This window comes from Triticum urartu, chromosome 1 (assembly GCF_003073215.2).
Source record: "Triticum urartu cultivar G1812 chromosome 1, Tu2.1, whole genome shotgun sequence".
In the NCBI taxonomy this organism is placed as follows: Eukaryota; Viridiplantae; Streptophyta; class Magnoliopsida; order Poales; family Poaceae; genus Triticum; species Triticum urartu.
The window spans coordinates 75,864,109-75,889,234 of record NC_053022.1 but is presented as its reverse complement, the minus strand read 5'-3'; the positions used below and the strand labels follow the sequence as shown (position 1 = coordinate 75,889,234).

General features: G+C 47.8%; 1 protein-coding gene across 1 annotated transcript; it reads left to right on the top strand.

Annotated features, from left to right (window-relative positions):
- The first annotated feature begins 212 nt into the window (after positions 1-212).
- On the top strand, positions 213-23,231 carry LOC125548811 (probable ATP-dependent DNA helicase CHR719). Its single transcript, XM_048712352.1, has 12 exons — positions 213-785; positions 1,851-1,986; positions 2,509-2,573; positions 15,936-16,130; positions 16,219-16,368; positions 17,144-17,503; positions 18,164-18,423; positions 18,517-18,732; positions 20,712-20,913; positions 21,133-21,286; positions 21,627-22,226; positions 22,328-23,231. The coding sequence occupies exons 1-12, from the start codon at positions 489-491 to the stop codon at positions 23,002-23,004; spliced, it is 3,312 nt and encodes a 1,103-aa protein (XP_048568309.1). The 5' UTR covers positions 213-488; the 3' UTR covers positions 23,005-23,231.
- The last annotated feature ends 1,895 nt before the right edge of the window (positions 23,232-25,126 follow it).

The following is a 25,126-nucleotide window of genomic DNA, read 5'->3' as shown; positions in this document are numbered from 1 at the left end:
CACACGCAAAAAATGGCAAAGCTGGTGTGGACCTTAGCGCACACGCAAAAAATGGCAAAGCTGGTGTGGACCTGGGCTTAGCCCGGCTTAGGCCCGCATTTCGGTCCCACAAATCCAACCCGGCCCGAACCGACCCGATCTGGCGTATATTATCCCGACGTAGTAAAACAAAAGCGAAAGAGAAAAGGAAAACCTAAATTCCCCATCCGAAGCGCAGAGCCACCCCACCTCGCCCCGGCGCCCGCCCGCCCGCCTGCCTCCCCGACCCCGATCGATCCATCGAAGCCGAAGAAGCTCCCCCTCCCCTCTGAGAACACCGCGCGAAAACATAACACAGCCCCCCTCTCCAGTCGTAAAGGCAGCCCCCGCAAAGGCTTCGAGCGGGCGTTGCCGCGCTCCGATTTGAACCGGGAAGCGGGGGACGAAGGCCCCCGCCTCACCGCCACGCCTCCGCCGCGCCGCGCGGGCCGGAGGCGGAAACCCTAGCGATGGCGGCGTCCGTGGACGCGGCCGCGGCCGTGGCCGCGCCTGCTCCCCCGCCGCCCGTCGCCGCGCCCGAGGAGGCCGGCGGGGGCGACGCGGAGCAGGCCAGGATCCTCATCGGGGCGCTCAACCTTCTGTCGCGCAACCTCCCGCTTCCACCCGCCGTCCTGCGCGCGGTCTCGTCCATCTACCACGGCGGCGAAGACGCGGACCAGGAGGAGGAGGAAGGGGCCGAGGGCCCGTCGCTGGTCGGGGATGAAGGCGGAGAGGGGGATCCCGCTGACGCCGTCGATGCGGCCGAGGTGCGTGCCGGTGCTTCTCCACTATGCGGCGCGTTTCGGTTGGTTGCTCTGGCGTCGTGTAGCTCGATGGGGACTCTGGTGCCGGGGTTTGGTCTGGTGCATGGTTTGGCTAGGGTTTGTGGAATTGGCGAGATTTAGCTGTGGTCCCAAATAATTAATTACTGTGGTTCGTGGTTTCGTGCTACGGATTTTGGGTTAGTAAATTTCTCTGGCTGACACACTCTTGATTCTCTTTAGATGAACGCATGATTATGGCATATCAACTTGTATTATCCCGGGGCTACAAGATTGGTGCTAGATATATTTAGCTGGCCACTCAGCTGGAACGACTTGAGTGACATTTGATGATTGGGTGTCATGTTGTTTGTTTGGGTGATAGGGTCTTCTAATGTTGCGATGGAATCAGAAACATGTAGCTTCATTTCCAAAATGCACTATATTTATCTAGGACTTCCTTGAGAACTTTGTCTTGCCATCAGGCTGATTTTCATTAATGAGGGGAATTAGATGAAAAATGGGATAAATTCTTGTCTTCCTTTATATGTTAAGTTGTTTGCCGTCATAACTGATCTGAGATACTTCTGCCCCCACCCCCCTTGTTTCGAGAAACTTCTCCTTCTGCCACTGTTTGTGATCCCGACCTTGGGTTAGGAAAAAGCCATGCCAGTTTTCTGTTGTCCTGACAAGAAATTACCAGGAAGGAAAGCACCACAAAATCACATGAAGTTCATAAGAAACAAAAATACAGGATGACCTGGAGAATTCTGGAGTCACTTTTCTACACAAGTTTAAGACTGATTTTCTTCTTCTGAAGTTTCAGTCCAGATCAATCCATGATTTTTTTTCTTGATTATCTGGCATTTTCTTGATAGAGTTCTGAATTTTCTTTTATTCTTTCTGTTGATGGTTGTTTGGCTTGGACCACATGACAATGGCTAGAGAAACACGTAATGCTAGGAGGAGGAACACAACGAGTGGCATAAATATTATCTCTTTTGTTCTATTATTATTGGAGGTTTAGTGTTTGTTAATATTCTTTAAATGGCCTTTTCCTCTTACTCTTAGGAAGCCACCTTGATTCAAGAGCTTGAAGATTCTATATATAGAAACCAAACGACACACATGTCGTCCTCAAAGTTGACTGCTCTAAAAGAAGAACGCTTCAATACCTGCATCCAGCATCGGTTATCTGAACTCGAAGGTCAGATATCAACTCCTTCAATGTCTTGTTACCTGATTAGTTTTCTGAGTTCCATTTTCTGTAGTAAATCAATACTGTATTAGGCTTTTAGCATTAGTACTTATCCCGCTTTCACCTTGTCTTTCTGTATTACGAAGGTCCTTGGTTATTTTGTTTTGGTACTTATCTTTCTGTTTTATCTTCTGTTCTGTATCTTTGCTTACCTTGATTTGCATATAAAAAGTTGGTTCTGCAATTGACCTTCTGAAAATGGCTAAGACGGTGCAAAAGGGTAGGATTGATGTTTTTGGTTTTCTTAGAATCTTGTATGTCCATTTCTCTGTTCACACTCTTGTAATTGCACGTCTCAAACATGATTTCTAGTGGATGCTTACTATTGGGCATGTCTCCACAACACAATTTTCCTGTACTTGCATTTTTTTGCAGTTGCTTTTTAGAGTACTTCTCAACTTTTCTGAGCTTATTTAGTTATTTAATAAGTTATGTACACCAATGCCAATCTCGTTTCTTGTTATGTGCCAGGGTTACCATCTACTAGGGGTGAAGATTTGCAAATGAAGTGTTTACTCGAATTATATGGGCTCAAGGTAAATGCAATGTCTATTGGGACCAATGATTTTCCAGGCATTGCATTTTTCTGCTTTACATGCTTACACTTCCCACTACATGGTTTTCTTATTTGTGATAGTTTCTCTTTTCTCCTGACCATCTAATATTTGTGTAGATAATTGCTTGATGGTTATACATTGATAAATGTTATAAGCTGAAGTGTGCTGGTTTTATAATACATTGCTGTCCCCTTTTTTTTCCGAACAACTTCATTATTTATAAAATATTGGCATGTTTGGTCGATAGGAACGACTTTGCCAAGACATTTATGTTGGTAAGTCGAGATTTTGGCACTGTCTGCTGCCAAATTTTGGTGCAAAATTGTAGTGATTGCTTTGCTGTCAATTGCTTGGTCCATATGTTTGGCACTGCCAAAATTTTGCAAAGACAAGGTGGCTGCCAATTTCCCAATTCTTTTGGAAGCAAACCATTTGGATGACTACTTTCTGGGTATACCAACATATTGGCAAGCCAAAAACTGGCAGCTAACCAAGCATGCCTGGTGTCTTATTTGAGTGAATCAAGCCTCACGTCTTCATGGAATATACCTGTAAATACATGCAACTTCTGCAAACTAGTTGTAGTGTTTGGTTTAGTGATACACTTGATGAGTAAGCATGCAGGGAAAATCTGTACCAAGTTACAGCGATACAGATAGAAATGCCAATACTGTGCTCTGGCACCTTTTAAAAAACACATATGGGTTATGTTTGTGTGTGTGTCTCTCTCTCTATATATTATTATAGAAGTTAGTCATGTTTATACTAGAAGTCTATTGGTCTCCAACATACAAATGCAAATACAAATACAAATACCGATACCATGCTACAACACCTTATAAAAAACACAGAAATGGGCTATATATATATATACTCCCTCCGTTCCTAAATATAGTGCGTATAAGCTTTTTAGAGATATTCCGCAATGTAGTGCGTATCTCCCTCCTGGAGCGATTTTGGACGAAACTACCCTCCCACCAAACCGAACAACCAGTGCCCCAGCCCACCGCTTCACTCGCATCTCTCTCTTCCTTATCCCTTCGTCTTGCGGCTTTTCCCACCTGTCTCGCCACCGATCTGCCACCTCTGTTGCTCATCTCCACTGATCCCTACCTCCATTGCGACAACACAGTAGATCGAGTTGCTTCTAGGCAAGAGGGCCGAGGTGGATGGACGAGGTGATGCACAAATCGGCAAGCAGGAGCTCCAGCGCCGCGGTCGTAGTACGCCGCACGGAGGGCGAGCTCCAACACGTGAAGCTCAGTGGCACAGAGCAGGTTCACCAGCCACAGGAGCTCCAGCGTGAGCACGCGCACGCGAGCATCAACAGGGCAGAGCATGTTCTCCACCGACGGGGGGGGGGGGGGAATCACGGCCACCTGCCCGTTCAACACGTGCAGCTGCGGCAGCGGCGAGAATCGATGGGCGGCAGCAAGATTCGACCAGCAGCCGAAGCAACGCGCCCGTGTCCGGTTTCTCGGCGGCCACCGCGTGCGTGTATGGCTGGCGACGGCGACACTGGTTCAAGGATGAAGGAGGGTGAGGGGGAGGAGAGGAGGAAGAAGATGGGGAAGAGCTAAAAAAAGGAGCCGCCTGACGAGCGACGGCGCTGGAGGAGCCGCCGCCTAACGAACGGCGGCGCTGGAGGAGGAGATGGCTGACGACGGCACCACCGGAGTCTAGCTAGCATCGGCAACGCTGATGGGTGGAGTACCAACTAGTACTACTACTTGGACCTGGGCTGGGATAGAGATGGAGTGGGGGCTTTCTCGTCCAAAATTTGATGCCAGCACACTCATTGGTATATGTGCTAAAAACTATGCGCACTAGATATTGGAATGGAGGGAGTACTTAATACCAAAAAACATATATAAACTGTGTGAGCGCGTACACTGACTTATTCTGCGTGCAGATCCATCATGCGGGCGCCCTCAGTTTGGTTAAGATCAAACCAACCTGTAGTGTACCCCGCCGCATGTCACAACTGATCGTCACACCTAGCCCATATATGGTAACCTAAAATGAACATGTTCAAGCGTACAGTTTTGCATGTAAACAGTAATCATGCATACATATAGTAGTAACGCTAGTAATAATGAGGACAAGAACTTGTATTACGATATAAACTAGTTCCATTTACCATCTTGCAAAACTAGAGCCTTGTACATCACAACGTCATTTACAATCTTCTATATTTACTAGATGCTCCACTACACATTAATTAGCACCTACAACTTTAATACATTACCACCTAAATAATCGTGTGGTTTTGATTTGCATCTTAGTTTTAGTTGCATCTCGTGGTGATTCCATTACTATATTTGTAACTTGTGGTGATTCCATTACCATATTTACCAGCTATTTTACCAGGGTTAGAAGGATGGCTGGTTTGCGAGACAGAGAGTTGTGCATGACACATAGTAATAGATGCAACTCTATTACTATTTTTGCTGGCTATTTTACCGGGATGGTTTGCGGAGCAGAGTGTTGTGTGTGTGTGACTAGCAGTAACCATCTTAGTTTTAGTTGCATCTTGTGGTAATTCCATTACTCTATTTGCAACTTGTGGTAATTTCATTACCATATTTGCCAGCTATTTTACCAGGGTTAGAAGAATGGCTTGTTTGTGAGACAGAGAGTTGTGCATGGCTCATATTAATAGATTTAACCCTACTACTATTTTTGCTGGCTATTTTACTGGGATTAGAAGAACGACTGGTTTGCGGAGCAGAGTGTTGTGTGTGACTAGCAGTAGCCAATTTTTTTCGAGAAAACGCAAAAAGGCTTTTGCGTTTCATTATATTGAAAAGAGAGAGATAGTTTGTTACATCCTCCTAGGAGGCACCATTCCAGGTGAGAAACACAAAGTAACTTCAGTGGACATCCCAGGTCTGTGGGAGGATGACACGCATGCCTCGAGCACCCGCGGTCGCCCAGAGCGTAGCTTCTTCTTTGATCTTTGCAACCAAGACGCTAGTCGAAGGGGTGGCCGCATTGAAGACACAATCGTTGCGATGTTTCCAGGTCATCCAAGGGATCAGCAGCGTCGCGGATGTAAGTCCTTTGCGCATCAGCTTGGGCGTGGTCTGCCGCGCCGTGTGCCACCAGGTCGACAGGGAGTTTTCACCATTAGGCGCTCTGCAAGGAAGGTGCAGCCAAGACAGGATGTTGTGCCAAATCTGCTTGGTGAAGGGGCAGTCCATGATCAGGTGGTTCATCGATTTCGGCATTTGATCACATAGCGGGCAGCGAGGAGGGTGCGGCAGTCCGTGGCGAGCGAGACGATCAGCTGTCCAGCAGCGTCCCAAGCTAGCGAGCCAATGGAAGAACTTCACTCGCGGGGGGGCCCAGCCTTTCCAGTTAAGTTTCCATGCCGGGCAGGAAGTAGAGCCATGGAAGGTGGCGAGGTACGCGGACTGGGCGGTGTATGTGCCAGCAGCATTCCACTTCCAATGGAGCTGGTCTGGATCAGCAGAGAGTGATATTCTCAATGGCCCTCCAGGTTAGCAAGTATTGGCCAATCTCTTGAATGCCAAGGGCGCCATGAATGTCTGAAGCCCATGTGTGCGCCTGAAGGCCATCGGCCATTGTTCTTATTTTGCGGCGGCGCTTGGGGATGAGGGCGTATAGCTGGGGGGCGATCTCAGAGATGGATTGCCCGTTGATCCATCGGTCTTCCCAGAACAATGCTCGCCGACCATCGCCAAGGACCATGGAGGTGGACGCAAAGAAGAATGCACGTTCCTCACTGGAGAACTGCAGATCGAGGCCAGCCCAAGCCCTGTTTTCGTCCATGCGCGCGAACCAGAGCCATCTGGTGCGCAAGGCAAGGCCCGTGCGCTCCAGGTCATGGATGCCGAGGCCGCCTAGGCGTGTAGGGCGGCAGACGCGGCGCCAGTTCACGTGGCAGTTGCCGTCTTGAGCCTCGGTGCGGCCAGCCCAGAGGAAGCCTCTGGATCTTCTCGAGGAGTTTGAGGACTTTCTTCGGCGGCGCGAGCACAAGGAGTTGATGCAGGGGAATTGCACAGAGCACGGATTTGACAAAAGCGAGGCGTCCAGTCTTGTTCATGAGGTGCGCCTTCCAAGTGGGCAGCTTCCCGGCAGTCTTGTCGACGACGGGTTGTAGTTGGGCGGCAGTCGGGCGTCGCAAGGTGAGGGGGATACCCAGATAGGTGATGGGGAACTGCGCGATGGGGCATCCCAGTGTCGCGATGGCCGGAGCGACCTCCTCGTTTGTGCAATGAATCATTGTGGCCGTGCTCTTCTGGAAGTTTACCCGCAGGCCTGAAGCTCTGCCAAAAAGCTGCAGGATCTCTCTGACCGCCAACGTGTCGCTGGGCGAGGGGTGGCAGAAGAGGATGACGTCGTCGGCATAAAGCGAGATGATGGGGACCACACGACGGGGGTGCAGCTGTTGCAGGATGTTGAGCTCGGCAGCCCAGCGAAACAAGCGCCCCAATGTGTCGACAGCAAGCACAAAGAGCTGCGGTGACATCGGGTCGCCCTGGCGGAGTCCACATCGATGCCAGATCGCCAGGCCAGGCGCGCCATTTAGGAGGACTCGGGTGCTGGCCGACGAGAGCAGGATGGCGATCCAGTCGAGGAAGCGATCACCGAACCCATATCGACGCAAGGCCTCGAAGAGGAAGGGCCATGAGACGGAGTCGAAGGCGCGGGTGAGATCAAGCTTGAGGAGGATGCGCGGAGTTCCTAGCTGGTGGAGGAGGCGCGCCGACTGTCGCACGATCAAGAAGTTGTCGTGGAGGCTGCGTCCGGGGATGAAGGTGTTCTGGATGGGACTGATCAAGTCATTCAGCTTGGGCGCGAGGTGGAGAGGTAACACCTTCGTGAAGATCTTGGCAACGAGGTGGATGAGGCTGATGGCCCTGTAGTCAAACAGGCTGGCAGTGTCGGCGCGCTTTGGGATGAGCGTGAGCAGCGCCTGGTTCAGACAACCGAAACCTCGTCCATGGAGCAAATGAAGCTGCTGGAAGGCGCAGACGAAGTCGTGCTTGACGACGGGCCAGCAGGATCGAAGGAACTCCGCGGTAAAACCGTCAGGGCTGGGCGCCTTGCGCGCCGGCAGGCGTTTGATGGCTTGCCAAATCTCATCTTCAGTGAATGGGGCCTCCAGGTCGTCGAGGGCGGCCGGCTCGATGAGATGCTGCAGGTCAAGGGCGCAATCTCGAGGTCGATCGGTCCCGAGCAGAGAATCGTAATGCGCGAAGGCCGCCGCGGCCATGTTAGTCTGGTCGGTGAGCACGATGCCGTCAACCGACAGGGAGTGGATCCTGTTCTTCTGCTTGCGATAGGTGCACTGGCGATGGAAGAAGGATGTGTTGGCGTCGCCGTCTTTGAGAGAAGAGATGCGCGCGCGCTGTTGAGCCAGAGTTTGCTCGAGCGAAGCGAGGCCAAGGTATGACAGCTTGATCTGTCGGCGGAGCCAGTCCTCGTGGGGCGTGAGCTGGCGAAGCTCCTGGGCCGAGTCAAGACGCAGGAGCAGCTCGCGCGAGATCGTGAGCTGGTCGCGGATGTTGCCCACGGCGCGAGCGCTCCAGCTCATGAGTCTGCGCGCGGTGGCCTTCATGCGCCGCATTATGCGGCGGAACGGGCTCGGGTCGTCCATCGAAATCCAAGCAGCCGCAACCACGTCTTGGAAGCTGGCAATGCGCGTCCAGTATTCCTCGAATTGGAAGCGCCGGTGCACCGGGGGCGAGGGCGAGCAGTCCAGCATGAGCGGGCTGTGATCAGATACAACCGAGGCAAGGCAGCGAAGGTGGCACTCGCCGTGTCGCTCCTGCCAATCCGCGGTGCATAGTACTCGGTTGAGGTGAACCAGCGTGGGCGGGGTCTGCTCATTTGACCATGTGTATCGTCGACCATTGAGGTAAACCTCCTTAAGCGCGAGGTCGTTGATAACACGACGGAAGCGCCCATCATGCGTCTGTTAGTATTCCCGTTGTTCTTGTCTTCGTCGCGGTAGATCAAGTTGAAGTCTCCGCAAAGCATCCAAGGGACGTCGCAATTAGCACGGACGTCGCGGATTTCCTGAAGAAACGCGATCTTCTCCTGGTCCTGCTGCGGCCCATATACAATGGTCAGCCACCAGGGGGCGTCAACGCTCGATGGAGTCGAAACCTGGGTAGTGAGCGTGTTGGGGTTGAACATGTGATTGTCAACAGTCACCATCCTGCTCTTCCAGGCCAGCAGGATACCGCCGCGAGTGCCAATCGCCGGCAGGTAAACATAGTCATCAAAGTCCGAACCAAGCGTTTCGAGGACAGTGGACATGTGGATGAACTCCATCTTGGTTTCTTGAAAGCAGACGATCGACGCGTCGGTAGACACGATCAACGAGCGAATGGCGGTGCACCTAGCGCGGGTGTTTAGGCGACGCATGTGACGGGGCCGTGTCTGGCCCGACGTCAGAGGTGGGGGGGGGGGTTGGCGCCAGCAGTTGGGGGCCAGATGGGGCAGCGACATGCGTGTCCTCCTGCTGAGGCGATCTTGTCGGGGGAGTTGGCACCAGTGGTTGGGGGCCAGCAGGGGAAGCGACATGCACGGACTCCCGCTGAGGCGATCCTGTCGGCCTGGGATCTGCTGCCGCCGCAGCCTTGGCGAGCGCAGTCTCCTTTCACGCTTTTTCTTTCCTCCCCTCTTTCCTCTTTTAGCTTTGTGACGAGAGGGGTGGCCCTGGGTGCAGGCGGTGGGCCAGGCGTCCATACATCGGGCTGGCGACGGTACGGGCGGTGGTGTGTCTGCGCGCACGGTGGTGCAGACTCCGGACCAGCGATCGGCGACGGCGAGGCCGTCAGCGCGGTGCTGGCCACGGAGGTGCGTCTAGCCGGCAGCGTTGACAGCCATGCCGTCGGCACGTCCCTCCTGAGCAGCGGCAGTGCGGCGGCGCTTGCGGCCGCGGCGACACGAATGGCCGCGTCCGGGGCCTTGGCCGGCATCGGCATCTCCATCAGCCGCCGCGCGCCCGTCACCCGTGCCATCTGGGCGAGCTGCATGACTGGAGGGGGCGCGAGCTCGGTCGACGTCGGATCGGGCAAGGGCGATGGCGATGGGGTACGTGAGGGTGGTGACCGTGGGGGCGGAGGAGGCGGTGCGTCCCGGAGTGACCTCGACGATCTCCAGCGTCGCAGCGTGGCGGATGTCAGCAGGGTCGTGTGCGACCAGAGAGGCGGAACGTGGCCAGGTCAGCGCGGGAGCGCGTCTGCGGATGGAGGCGCTCAATCCAGACACCGGTCCCGAGGATGTGCTCCGCCGTCGCTAAGTGCCAGGCATGGGCGGGGATGCCGCGGAGCTCGAGCTCGACGCGGTATTCGAACCCACCGGAGCCGGCGTGGGCAAGTTTGCACCATGGGCGAAGCGACAGTGAGAAGCGCGGGCAGCGGATGTAGTGGTCGCCGTTCATGCGGTCCTTGGAGGCGCGGGAGCCGAAGATGATTAGGAAATCTTCCGGCTTGTGGAGGTGGGTGGTGAAGTCGCCTTCTTCAAAGCCGAACGTGGAGTAGAGGAGCTCAGCGACGTCGTCGACGGACACCTGGGGACGAGTCCCAGTGATGGTGGCCACCATCGCCCGGCTGAGCACCTCCTCCGCTTCCTCCATCTCAACGGTGCGCGACATGATGATACGTGCTGGTGCAGCAGCGTTCACGTGCGCGACCGGAGCTGGGGCCGGTGGTTGGGGGGCGACCTGCACAACTGGAGCAGGAGCCGGTGTCTGGGGCGCGGCAGTCCGCAGGGCGGCGGGGGGGTCGCGGTCGGCGTGGTGCTCGGCAGCCCTTGGGGCGGCGGGTGGAACGCGCCCAGCGCGGCGGTTGAAGTCGTCACATCCACGGGAGTCGTGGCCGGAGATGAGGCACCGCCGGCAGCGAATGTCATTGGTGCAGTCGCGGACGCGGTGGCGGGGGTCGAGGCAGCGGAAATAGAGCCCGGCAAGCTCTTCGAGGGACGGGCTGCGCTGGCGACGGGCTCCGCGCAGGCTCGCGGCGAGGCCGACGTCGATTCCTGCGGCGCGGTTGCTGGTAGCTGTCGGCGTCCACCGAGGCACCGCGCGAGACTCGGTGCACCTCCGAGCGGGGGCCAAGGCGGGCGGAGGCGGGCAGCCTGGGGCCGCCGGGGCGGGGCCGCTGGGCGCCGGCGCGAGGACGATGAATTTAATTCCGTTACTTTTTCTTGCATGCGGTTTTACCATCATGATTAGCGGGTTGGTACGGAGCCACGGGACGGAGGTGGGGCGCGTGGAATGGTAACGGAAATTAAAGAAATTACTATATTTCTTACTTCCTTTTACTCTCACACAACTAGCCGAGTGAGACTGCACTGGTTTGGTGGCACGGTGATTAGCGACCGGCGCGTAGAATAAGAGCTTTGCGCGCTCGCTTGGTTTAGCGCCACCGTATATATAGAGAGATTAGTGATTTTTATACTAGAAGTCTATTGGTTCTCCAACTCCAGTGTCCAAACGCCCCAATATTATCTAAGCAAGGCCTCTAGCTCTGCAAGATTAAAAAGGAATGCCTACAAATGAAATAGAAAGCTATTAAAAGCATCCTAGCAAAAATGGTAATTAAATACTTTGCATTGTAAATTACCCACCTGCAGTATAGAACATCCTAGCAATCAGAGCAGCAAAGCTTGCTGTGAGTTTCCTGATTGAAGCTTGCTTCAATAGCCAATGAGCCCCTTCTCTTCCTCCCACTGGTGCCATCGTCATTTAGAGAAATCGCACAAGCAGCATTCAGCCCGTGGACTGCATTGGCTCTTCCACTGCCTGCATTTGAGTTTGAGCTTCCAATTCCAGAACCACCAGTCGCTACCAGTGCTTAATGAACTAGCCATTTCTGACCTTAAAAGGGGGGTAAAAAGTAATCGGCACACAACAACTCGAGAGGGAGAAGGGAGAAGGGGAAACTAACCCGCGGCTTGGAAGGAGACAGATCAGCTCCGGACGGCGAAGGGATCTGCGGTGGTGGTTTGGATCTGGCGGTGAGAGGCTGACAGCAGCCATCCTTCTTCTCCAGTGCGGCGGCCCTCCGACCAGGGGAGGGAGCTGTGGTGAGAAATCAGCCTTCTCCGGTGAGGAATCCCGTCTCGCAGGCGAGAAATCAACCTCCCCGGCGAGGATTCATCCTCCCCGACGAGGACTCAACCTCCAACGACAAATTGACTGATTTCGGCGACGGATTGAGCTTCTCTCGCGAGAAATCGAGCTTCACTGGCTGGTTCCCATCAGTGCAGCAAGGGACAGAGGAAGAGGGAGAAAGGCGGCGTGAGGAGGAACCCTAGATTTTCTGTTGACTGTGCACGTATGGGATCCTTTAGTAGGACAATGGAATAAACGGGCCGGTGGTTTAATGTGCTAGGTCAGCACGTCTAACTAGTCGTGTGGCACTAAGGTCAGATGGAGGCATGGGCGTGTGAGAACGAGTCGAGAATGGGCAGGGTGCGTTTGTGGTATGAATCGAGCGGTTGGGTTTTCCTGTATGAGACAGGTATCGGGGTGCATCCCAGCTGTATCAGAATTATTTTTAGGACGCTGCTAGACAGCAATTGCTTGCTGCCTAGCGCGATGGAGCGGCCTATCTATTTTGGGTAAGTGCGTGTGTGACCTCCTCCCAGATCCGGAAAAGGGAAGTTATTTGCCCATAGCACTTACAAGCTGCCGCAAAAGAAAAAACAAACTGGTCCCCGCACCACGGGATCCTCATTACAGGAAAATACCACTTTCGCCCACCCTGGTCGTCTTGACCTCTTCTATCCAAGAATACGTCAAGCAAAAAAGAGAACTGGGCAACAATATTATACACCAGGGGGAAGGAGCAGGCAAAATAGAAGGGTAAAACAATTCGGTTGCTGTCTCTTAACTTGTCACATGATCCGGACTACAGAAAACTTGCTTTGAATATGGTATTTTTTTTTCATGTTCCTGTCCCTGTAAAACCTAATGTTTTGCTGTACATTTCATCAAGTTCCTACAAAATCAAAAGCTTGCTGACCATTCTTGTTGTCTATTAATGTCTTGCACCTAGCCCCTACAAGAAAAAGTAGATGGTGTGAAGCAAAAACTCAAAGAAGTTGCATGCACAGGATCAGGATTTGAAAAAGCAATTTAAACGTGTTCCCATGGGCAAAAAAATTGTCAATAAGCGTTAGTGTGGTTGCTTCATATCTACAGGATCTAAGTTCCCTTCCCCGTTGAATATGTGAGAGTTCCCAAGTTAGCGGTGTTGGTAGGCAAATTAATATGTGTTGGTGCATATTTGTAGGCAAATCAATATGTGTTGATGCATTCTAAAAAATATGTAGGCAACTTGGGAAGCGTTTGGCAGGCGAACTAGGAGTGAGGACTCTATGTTGCAGGCAAATTAGTAATGTTCGGTAGGCGAATTCGGGGTGAGCTGTGTTGTAGGCAAATTAGGAACGTTTGGTAGGTGAATTAGGAGTGAGGACTCTGTTGCAGGCAAATTATGAGAGTTGGGTAGGTGAATTTAGTAGCGTTCAGTAGGCGAATTAGGGGAGTTCAGTAGATGAATTAGGAGTGTTCAGTAGGCGAATTAGGAGCGATCAGTAGGAAAATTTAAGAGTGATCAGTAGGCAAATTAGAAGCATTCAGTAGGTGAATTAGGAGCGTTCAGTAGGCGAATTTAGGAGCGTTCATTAGGCGAATTAGGAGTGAGGACTCTATGTTGTGGGCGAATTAGGAGCTTTCAGTAGGCGAATTTAGGAGCGTTCAGTAGGCGAACTAGGAGTGAGGACTCTATGTTGCAGGCGAATTAGGGGCGTAGGTAGGTGAATTAATATGGGCAGGCAACTTAACACAAAATTGTTAGGCTGATTAGGAGTGAGAATTCTAAGTTTTGGCTACTTAGTGTGCATTGCGGCGTGACTAAGTAGCTAGGTTGGCAGGCTAGCCGACTTTTAGTGTTCTGTTTTGGCGACTTAGTTTGCATGCTGATGCGACTAAGGCTAACGGCTAGGTTGGCAGGGTAGCATGACTTATTGCGCGGGTTTAGACGGCTTGTGTATGTGAGGGCATGACTAAGTTAGCTGCTAAGTCGAACGAGTTCGGGCAACTTAGTTATACATGCTGGCTGGTTTTAGGCAACTTAGTACGTGTGGTGGGCAAATTAGTGAGGGGGGTTAGCAGCTAGGGAATCGTAGAGTTAGGGAACTCTGTTCATTGGTTTAGCGACTTTGGAGGGCTTGGCGACTACGGGTCTGCTGGCTTGCTGGGGTTGTAACCGTGTCCGGCAGGGGGACAAACCAAAACCAATAACTATGTCAGCTTTTTTTTTGGCGGGGGGGGGGGGGGGGGGAGGTAGAATAATAATATAAACTGAGAATTTAACACAGTAGATTGTCCTGGTCCGGAAACGGGAGCCCAGCCATGCCTCAGAAACCTTGCCCAGGTCCACTTCTTTTTGCTTCAAAAATCAAACATGTGCGCAAAAATGGTTACAGGTGTTTGTTCGCGTCGATTTTCAGTCCAAAATCAACATGACAAAATAATGTGCCACATGCTGAGGACATGCCATTAGCAGCTCGACACATGATATGACCCCAAAATGCTGGCATCATATTAGCCATTCCCTGCTCACTTTAAATTACTTCATCAATGATTCCTAAGAAAAAAAAAACAACTAGATTTTGGATTGATTTAAGTTGTTGATTCTAACTTGGTGCTGAATAATGACTGCTGATTTTCTACTTCAAACTTTTCTAAAAGGCTCAAAAAGTACAGCTGTAAGGCACCAGGGGATGCACCGATGCAGATTCACAAACTACATATTTTTTAGGCAACTTGGAGGAGCATCGGTGGGCGAATTAAGAGTGCTGTTAGTCACCATAGAACCCGAACTAGGCAATACTTGGAGAAAGCTCTCAGAAGTTCGTACGTTCTGGCACCCAGTGTTCCTAAATTTAGCGGCAACTTAACAACAAAATGATGGGCAGAAAAATTCCTAGCAGCACGTGAGAAATCTATGTAGTGGCAACTTCACAAAAAAATTGTTGGCAAAAGTTCCTAGCAGTGCGTGAGGATTCACTACCTCTCCTGTACCTCGCACCAGTATGTGGTCCCCAGCAGTTTCCGTAGCAGCACCTCGAATCAATCCCCCCGGAATCATCCAGAAAACTGTGAGAGTTCCCCCAATTCCCATTGCAGCACCTACCCCGAGCCTGGTACCTCCTTCCCTCCGCACACCCTTCCTCATGCCCCGTGTGAGTCGTCACTCCCGCACCGCGAGTCGACGAACTCATCTTCTACTGCGATTAGAAGGAGGGTACAGAACGAAACTAACCTTGGGATGGCGATGTACTGCGTGAATCGCAGGTCCCCCGGGAGCCGACTGCCATCCAATTTCTTCACGCTCGCTCGCGGGCTCATCCGTCCGCTCCCTGATCCACCATGCTCGATGTCGGTCCACTGTGCAGTGCCGCGTCTGGTGGACGGTGCGGCTGTGTCGCTCTGCTGCGCGGGGTCGCGCCAGTGACTAGGTGCCGGCAACCCTAGAATTTCAGTAGGGAAGAGAAAGGGGAATCGCCGGCGAGTGCGTGACCTGGAAAGAAAATAGTGAGCGGCGCGTCTTGCAAAAAAAGAAAAGAAAAAAAAAAGAAACGGAAACGGCAAAAGAAGCCACCGCTTCGCCCACCCCTCCCCACGTGGCGCGATCTCACGAAACGATGGACGGCGGGCGCTCCATTGCGCTCGCTCGCTTTCTAGCGTTTGGGTTATTTTTATTATTTGAAAAATAGAGAAGTGGCTGATATGTATGAGGATATGTATCTCGGGGTATCATGACGTGTCCAACCCCTGACACACTGGTTCCCAACTGTATCCGTGTTTCCCAGGTGGTAATGTAAATGTATATTCATGCTTCTGAATGAAACATTTGATTGATGTACTCATCACTGTGGGAGGCTGGTACCTATTGTCGTTCTAATATGATAATGCTCCAACACGGAGAAAAATAATTACAGATGTGATCTTTTATTGTCGATTTCCTCATTGATCGGGGCACATGAACAATATTTGAGTTGTTTGGCACAAAGGACATCTATAACTTTCAATACTTATTCCAATTATAGGAATGAGTAGTGTAATATGGCAAGTAGTTGTGCACCATATCTTGTTTGCTAAATAGTAGTATGAACTATCAACTGTGTATTATGTTGTTTATATATATATATTTCATAATGCATCATTGTGATTATGAAGTGAAGTGAAGTATAACATGTGCGTGGCATCTATAGATCTATATATAGAAGTATAATAGTGGCGCTGAGTTATTGTATTGATGACCATTGATTAACTTAATTGTATACTTGCAGTTACTAGACTTGCAGAAGAAAGTACGGTCTGATGTCAATGCTGAATACTGGCTACACAAAAAATGTGCGCATCCTGAGAGGCAATTATTTGACTGGGGGATGATGAGGATACGATATCCTTTTACCATGTATGGAATAGGGGATGGGTTTTCAATGGATACCGATGATATCCATCGCAAAAAGAGATTCACCGAGGTTTTTTCTCACATATTTGATATTCAGTTTTGACAATTTTTATACAACTGAAATCTTGATTTTCATTTTTTGCGTTCCCAAACTTCAGAGGATCTCAAAGCTTGAAGAGGAGGAAAAAAATCAGGCTGAGACCAGGAAGAGAAGATTTTTTACAGAAATTCTTAATGCTGCTAGGGAATATCAAGTGCAAACATCGGCTACTTACAAACGAAGAAAGCAACGTAATGATGGAGTTCAGGTATGGTTTGATTTGTTTCCTTATTTCAGAATTAGCAAACAAGATGGTCAATTATCACCTAATTTTGTGTCTTCACTGGATTTATTAGCTCATCCTATTTGTTTACAAACTCGGCTCTGCTGATGATTCTCTTTTATCTCATGATGTTTATTTGAAACACGCCTTATTTGCTGATAGCAATAACCTGATATTGTCAGTTTCTGGTAGGTGTGAACAATGCATCAAAAGTTTCTACTTGTTATATTTAGAGGACTTTCTTAATTTAGCTATTTTCTCCAATATTCATTGATATGTCTGCAACACCATTTCATGTGATGAGCCTCCCATAGGGATAAATGCTTTTTCTAGCATCACTCTACAATTTTTTTATGCTGTATCTATTGGCCTATCTGCAATTGTCTTGCTTCAATTAGCCATGCCATGATTTTGAATGATATTTTTGATGCTGGTTGCAACATGAAAGATGGACATTGTAGTAGCATACATGAAATCATTAGAATGTACAACAGATAAAAAAGATATCTGATGAAATGTGTTGTGCATGTTGTAATGCCCAAGAGATATCATACTTTTTGTGGATGTTCATGGTCAAGCCTTAAGATAAGATGTTTATCGCCCCCTTCCGCCCTTTAAGTTTTTTTATTAGAACGCCATTGTGTTTATTCCGCCCATTATATTTCCTAGGTTAAACTATGCATTTATCCCTATCTATACCCCTTTCCTTGATTTGCTAATCTAAGGATGCGTGAACTTTTTCTTTACTTGTTAAATGTAGGCATGGCATGTCCGGGCGCGCCAGCGTATCAATCGACTTGAAAAAAGTAGGTTGCAAGTTTTGAAAGCAGGTGATCAAGAAGCGTATATGCGGATGGTTGAGGAGAGCAAGAATGAACGGCTTACGATGCTCCTTGATAAAACAAATGAGCTTCTAGAAGGAATTGGGAAAGCTGTACAGCGACAAAAAGATGCTGAGCATGTTAGTCGTCCTGAAGGGTCTGAAGACTCAGAATCTGATGAATCCCCCGAGGAGTCTCCTTCAGATGATGATGCAGATACACACGGTTCTGCAAATACTAGTAAATTTAATGCTGCTGGCCGTAGGCTTGATTCTACTGTCCATTCCATCGAAGAGAAGGTAGATTGAAGCTCGACTTTTAGCCATATACTCCCTCCTTCCGGAATTACCTGTTGGAGAAATGGATGTATCTAGACGTATTTAAAGTTCTAAATACATCAATATCTATCATTTCTGCGACAAGTAATTTGGGACGGAGGGAGTATTTAGTAACTTGTTGCTTGAGATGTTGTCTCGGTCTCACAGTTTTAATCGATTTCTATATGCTATGCAACTAGTGTTGTATAATCTGGTAGCATGGCAAGTAAGATTGTGTGATCAAATACAAATTAACCTTTTGGCTGCACTCATTTTATGCCCCCCTTGGATTCGTGATGATGGTAGATAATATTATTGTCCATAATACAGTGGGTAGAGCCCTACTGCTATACAGTGGGTAGTGCCCTACTGCTACTAGATACCTACTGGCTTAAATAAATCAGTGTGTTATAATCATGTAATGTGGGGATTTTTCTGCAGAAGAATTTATTGCCTGTTTGCAATAACTGATGGTCCCAGTTTATTTGGATCTAATTTCGCTGCTCAGTGGTCCACGAATGAAAATTTTCAGTATTATGGTGTTCTGTAATTTGTTTTTGCCATTTTGTTCTTACAATACAATTTGTTATGTTTCCACTTCTGGGGCAACTAATGTTTCTTTCTACTGTTTTGGATTTACAGGTAACAGAACAACCGTCAGCCCTTGTAGGTGGGGAGTTGAGACCATATCAGTTAGAGGGTCTCCAATGGATGCTTTCTTTATTCAACAACAATTTGAATGGCATTCTGGCTGATGAAATGGGTTTGGGGAAAACAATTCAGACCATAGCTTTGATCGCTTATCTTTTGGAAAAGAAGGAGGTCACAGGACCTCACTTAATAGTAGCTCCCAAAGCAGTACTACCAAACTGGTCTAATGAGTTCAAAACATGGGCTCCCAGGTATCGTCTCACTGGAATTTGCTTGATCAGTATTTCTATATTGTCCTGCTATAAATTGAAGTAACCTAACTCTGATATGCTCGTCGTTTGCAGTATTGGTACAATTCTGTATGATGGTCGTCCAGATGAGAGGAAATCTCTCAGGGAAACAAATTTTGGAGGACAATTTAATGTTCTGCTCACACACTATGATTTGATACTGAAAGATAAGAAGTTCCTGAAGAAGGTTCACTGGCACTATTTGATAGTTGATGAAGGACATCGCTTGAAAAATCATGAATGTGCTCTTGCTCGCACACTAGTTTCCGGGTACACACTTTGGTCATAAGTTATTTTTTTTTTCTTTACTCTGGTGAAGCTTCTTCTATGTGATCACTTGCACCTCTGTTGGAGGATGGCTCTGTGCGCTAGTGACTCCATAACTCATTGTCCTATAGAAAACTTGAAAATATCTGTTGCGGAACAGCCACAGCGGAAAGATGATTAAAGATGAATTATTGTCCGTCCCTAAAAAAACGAGATGAATTATTGTCCGAATAAGAATAATATTGTAGTCCAGAAGAAAGATTAGATTAGTTTAGGAAAGTAACTGGTTAAAAGTGTCCAAGATAGAATTAGACATAGAACTCGTGCGGCATGTTCAGTCTGCTGTATTAAAGGCAGGGCCTGTACTCTATTGAGGGATGCAAGCAATAAACCTCCAGTATTCCTCTTTTCTTTTTCCTTCTTCGCCGATCATGCCCCAACTTTGTTTCCACAACCTCCCCCAGTCAACCGATACATTCTATTCAACCTGTCTTCTGTTCAGTCCACGTTTGTATCAGTCACAGCCGTTGAAAAACTCCAACCTTTCAGCTTTGTTTGTAGTATTAGGTCTCAGAAACCAAGGCTGGTGCTGCTGACCAGTATGAAGCTTCCATTCCTCTTCCGATAAGGTGGCATTGGCAAATTGAGCCTCAAAAGCACCTTATCCTGTCAGTTATTACACTCTTCAAACAATAAATGGTTTGTTAAAATAAGTACGGATCTCTCCCTTCATCAGCAAGAAAGAGCGAAGTTAAAACTTAGTATGACTAGGACACGACCTGAACTTATTCAAAGGTTTCTCACAAAATCATGTTGTACGCATGCACAAATTTGTGTAAAAGTATAATCATGTGTATAGAACAGAAGTTAATAGGCATGCCTTTTTGAAATGTACATATTTTAGAGATAAGTTCATATCATAGTTCGTGGAACTTACGTACTGGAGTTTGTGGTCTTCAGACAGTCTATTTAGCAGGTTAGACCTGTGCACACAACCGAAACATGTGTTTTATTAGTCTTACGTGAGTAGCTAACAGTACAATTAAGGAAATTGTGACCGTGTTCTTTACAGAATATAAAAGGTTACTTTGTACACAAGCATTATGTCTTCTCTCCGTGTTCGCATAAAAACCAGGCATATTTCCTTTGGGTATAAGGGTATGTTTGGATAATCACCAAAACTAACCGTACCAATATGGATAATCACCAAAACTAACCGTACCAATATTTTGGCTATAACCAATATTTTGGCATGCCTATCCCCCCTAGCTAATTCTAGTTCATTTTTCTTGCCAACATTGTTCAAAGCATGTGCAACTTCCTTGACCAATATTGCTTAGCCAAATTTTGCTAGGGCAGCTTGGGCTCAAACCAAACACACCCGATTTTTAAACTTAAGGTACACGCATTTATCCTTCTATTTTAAGCAACGTGAGTTAAAGGCTGAAAATAACATTGAATGGGAGTGCATCCAACTGTACAAGAAAATCTGATGGCTTCTGGGCAGACATCTGGGATCCCCCCCCCCCCCCCCCCCCCCCCCCCCCCCCCAACCCCTCCAAATCAAAACCAGTGGCTATTTTTCTTAACAGCTCTCATTATCTGTATCAACAGTATGGTCCCAACTGATAATTGATAAATTAGTCACCATATTGTTTATTTAAAGCTTAGAAGTTAACCATTAAGTTCGGTGTAAATCGTTGTGAACTCCAGGTAGGCCAGTAAATATTTATCTTTCGGTATGAAAAATGTTTTTTTCTTGAGAATATTCTTATCAAGATGAATAATTTCCATTACATTTCAGTATCTCTTTGCTTCATGGCTACTTGCTTACTCCCACTTTCCAATTTTCTGTTGAAGCCTCATTTTCCTTCATCTTTTCTGTGATTTAACCTTTTTGCTCATCCTTATTGGCTGAAGTGTTAAATTTTGTCTCGACCTTTTGTGAATCTGACTTATAGATTGCTGATACTTTCTTGTAGATATTTGATCCGCCGCAGACTACTTTTGACTGGCACTCCAATCCAAAATAGCCTACAGGAGCTGTGGTCATTGCTCAACTTTATTCTGCCAAATATTTTTAATTCATCTGGGAATTTTGAGGAATGGTTTAATGCACCGTTTGCATGTGATGTTAGCATTAATGATGAGGAAGAACTATTGATCATACATCGTTTGCATCAAGTGAGTAATGCTTGCCCCAATCCACCCTCAGTCACTCAGTGATTTTGACAAGCTTACATGTTGATATAATGATATTTGTACCTCCACTTCTCTGGCATTCACACCTTTTCGGTTCAATGGAACCAACCGGTGTGTAAGCACGTGTGACACATGAAATGAAGATTACTTCTGATATTTGGGATTTTTATATTTATTCATTTGCTCTTGGTATTTGCCCAGGTTTTGCGTCCATTTTTGCTCCGTAGGAAAAAAGATGAAGTGGAAAAGTATCTCCCTTCAAAAACACAAGTAATACTGAAGTGTGACTTTTCAGCTTGGCAAAAAGCATACTACGAGCAAGTCGCAAGCAAGGGAAAGGTTGCCCTAGGATCTGGTACGTTTTACTTCCAATTCTTTCTTCCCTCGAGGAAGTACTTCTGACTGAATAAATTTGTAATGTTTGATCGATCCTTGGAGAAAGCTGTGCATAAAATTTCAAACTCATGCTATAGTGTCAATGCAAACTTGGTCTTCTTTTGTATTGATGGCATATATAATGCATAGTATTGTCCTTGTGCCTGTACTGCATCTTGAAAATAATAATAAACCGACCGATGATATATTCTTAAGTGGAGCAAGGGATTCCTGCCTGTATTGCATATTTGCATTTAAATTGTCCTTGTATCTTTCTTGAATAGAAGCACTTCTTTATTGTCAACTATGTGCACGTGCAGGACTCAAACCAAAGGCTGTGGCAAACCTATCGATGCAGCTTAGGAAGTGCTGCAATCATCCTTACTTATTTGTAGAGCAATATAACATGTATCAGCGCGAGGAGATTGTTAGAGCATCAGGGAAGTTTGAATTGCTCGATCGGCTACTTCCAAAACTGCATAGGGCTGGTCACAGGGTTCTGCTTTTTTCTCAGATGACAAGATTGCTTAATATTTTGGAAGTATATTTGCAGATGTATAATTTCAAGTATATGAGGCTTGATGGATCAACGAAAACTGAAGAACGAGGGAAATTATTGGCAGATTTTAATAAGAAGGACTCAGAGTACTTCATTTTTCTTCTCAGCACACGAGCTGGAGGCCTTGGATTGAACTTGCAGACTGCAGATACAGTTATTATTTTTGATAGTGATTGGAATCCTCAGATGGATCAGCAAGCTGAAGACCGTGCTCATCGTATAGGACAGAAAAATGAAGTGCGTGTATTTGTTCTTGTTAGTGTTGGATCAATTGAAGAAGAGATCTTGGATCGTGCAAAACAGAAGATGGGTATTGATGCAAAAGTTATCCAGGCTGGGTTGTTCAACAACACCTCCACAGGTTTGTATGCCATTGCTGGCTGTCCTGTTCCTGTATCTCTTTTCTCCATGATGTATTCAAATGTGGAACTCACAAAAATATTGTATTGATCTCTCGTGCAGCTCAGGATAGGAAAGCGTTGCTACAGGAGATCTTGAAGAGAGGAACTAGTACACTTGGAACTGACATCCCTAGTGAGCGTGAAATAAATCGTTTGGCTGCTCGAACTGAGGAAGAGTTCTGGTTATTTGAGAAGATGGATGAAGAGAGGCGACGACGAGAAAACTATAAATCCAGGCTGATGCAGGGACCTGAGGTTCCAGAATGGGTTTTTGATATCAGTGAAACCTTAGCTGAGAAGCTCCTTGCGGAAGAAGCCAAAAATCCTGTGATAAACACAAAGAGGCGAAGAAAGGAGGTTGTCTATTCGGACTCTTATGTTGATCAATGGATGAAATCTGACGAGGTATACGAAGACATCCCAAAGATGACTCCAAGAGCAAAACGGAGTGCTTATTTATCCGATATACAGGAGGTTGATTTACATGATAGGGCAAAAAGGCTCAAATATTCTGACAGCGCCGATGGCGCAGGCAACTCAACCTGGACACCAGAGAAAGGAAGAGCTGGAGTTTCTTCCTACAGCAAGGATGAGAACGAAGACGACAATGACGAAGATGAAGTCACCGCCGGTGGTTTGCAGCAGGGTGGTAGCTTCACCTGGAATACCCTCAGGAGGAAAAGGTCTAGCCACTCCACTAATCCGTCGTCGGACCCTAAAGGGCGCTCGGCATTTTAATGCCCATCTGATAGGAGTGGCATTTAGATGCATGTCTGCTTTCTTCCTTGTGAGGAAAAGTGCTCCGATAGAGAAACTAATACAGTTTCTTCAGAAGTGCATCTAAGCTCATCAACTTTAGGACTAGTGCAGTATTTTATGAATTGGTTGGTATTAAACTGTATCTCCATCAGAACTCGGAATGTTTCCTGATATGTTCGATGCTTAAATAGAAACAATGTTCCTCATGTCATGAGGGTAGAGGTATCTTAATTAGTTCTAAAAGAAAGTAAGGGCATGTTAAATAATGGACGCCACTAACTGCCATACGTGTGGCATATACGACATGCGCCCACACACCGTGTGTGGTGTGAATAGGAGGCAGCCCACACGGGCTGTGTGTGGGCGGACATTGAAATTGCTCACACGTGTGGGCGCGGCTACTTCGTGCCACACGCCCAACAAGTACTACTCAACTTCACCCCGTGCATGTGGCACAAAGCAAAAATGCCCACATGTAGCTATCCGGGATGGCAAGTGTAGTTGTAAAAGCATGGCAACTCTGTCTGTTTTGGTTGACTATAGTTGTCATGTCTAATTTATGGTAGTTACCGCGTGTAATCAAATCGTAGTTGCCGTGTGTGATTAACTACTTGCCATATATGATCAAAACAGTAGTTGTCATATGTGTTTACCTAGTTGCCACGTGTGGTCCAATTATAGTTGCCATGTATTGTTAATCACAGTTGCCATGTATGTTTATCTGGTTGCCACGTACGCGCAACTGCAGTTGCCGTGTAGCAAAGAATCACAGTTGCCATGTGTGTGTACCGAGTTGCCACGTTCGCGTAACTGCAGTTGCCGTGTAGCAGAGAATCACAGTTGCCGTGTGTGTACCGAGTTGCCACGTTCGCGTAACTGCAGTTGCCGTCCACAACATAGGAGTGTCGTGTGGGCAAAAAACAGTTCGCCCACACGCGCATGACCTAGATGGTGGCTGTGTGGGCAGGAACTAGTTCGCCCACACAACGCAGCTGGCAAACAGCGTGGTGCGGGCGTGTGGGCAAACTTTCCAACGCCCACACACCAGCCCCATCCTACGTGGCACAAAAAATCAACCTTTTCGTGCCAAGATTCGTGCAAAAGGCATTGACGACGATCCAGGTGTGTGGACGAGTTAGGGAACATCCACGCGTGTGGGCTTTAGACTTCTCGTAAATAATTGATGCCCCTTGTGTTGTGCTAGCATGTCTAGCACAGTCTTTGTAGCACATACATGTGATTTCTCGTCCCGTTGTTGGCAATTCTGATGGGAAACTCCAAACCAAGTCGCTGAGGTTGTGGTTGGAGAGAAAGCTGAACCAAGGAGGCGAAAGATTTGGGTTGAGTTTGAGAAATATTTTGGTGAATGGGGGACAGGGAGTTAAATTTACGGAAAGGAGGTGCACAGAAATTTGACTTCAAAATTAGAGGAGTTATTTGGGAAGATGGAACAGGGAGTTGAATTTTAGGGTAGGGCTAGAGTTTCTCTGTAACTCGCGTTAAGCTCACTTCCTAGTCGTCCCAACTACTTTGATCTGAGCGTTTTTCTAAATCAAATCCTCCGTGTGACGTGAGCAATGCTTTGAGGTTCGTAGCAGCGATGTCTACGGACCCACATTGCTTCATGTGTCAGCAATGGGATAATTGAACTAACCTGCAAAAAAAAACCATGATGACTGAACATGAAAATTTCATTGTCAGCCACACGCATGACGAAGCTCGCCCTCCCTGCTTTAGGTCCCGACGCAATGTCCGCTTTTCTACTGAGCAGTAATCGAGACCAACACCTTACCTGCGCAGCACTGGGCTGCACTTCCTGAACTGGAGGTGTCAGCAGAGGTAGTCCTATGATTGCTGGACTTGTGCGTTATCAAATTGGGATTGATGGCTCTTGTCTCGAGTTCTCCATTAGAACTGAGAGCTAGCATCCACCCCCATTTGTGAATAATACTCTCGAAATAGCCTTTCACCTTACTTTGTAAATAAAACCACACGGTCGAATAATGGAAGATGTTGAGGAAGTTCTCTTCCAAGCTGATAAAAGAATATAAGATTGCACATGATGAACAAACCCAAGTCACCATTGGTGAACTATTTGATG

What these genes read in the sequence shown, in the direction of transcription:
- LOC125548811 (XM_048712352.1), top strand. Translation starts at nt 489, where the DNA reads ATGGCGGCGTCCGTGGACGCGGCCGCGGCCGTGGCCGCGCCTGCTCCC. An exon ending in GCAAAAAGAGATTCACCGAG is followed by an intron (nt 16,131 to 16,218) that starts GTTTTTTCTCAC and finishes CCCAAACTTCAG; the next exon opens with AGGATCTCAAAGCTTGAAGA. An exon ending in TCCATTCCATCGAAGAGAAG is followed by an intron (nt 17,504 to 18,163) that starts GTAGATTGAAGC and finishes TTGGATTTACAG; the next exon opens with GTAACAGAACAACCGTCAGC.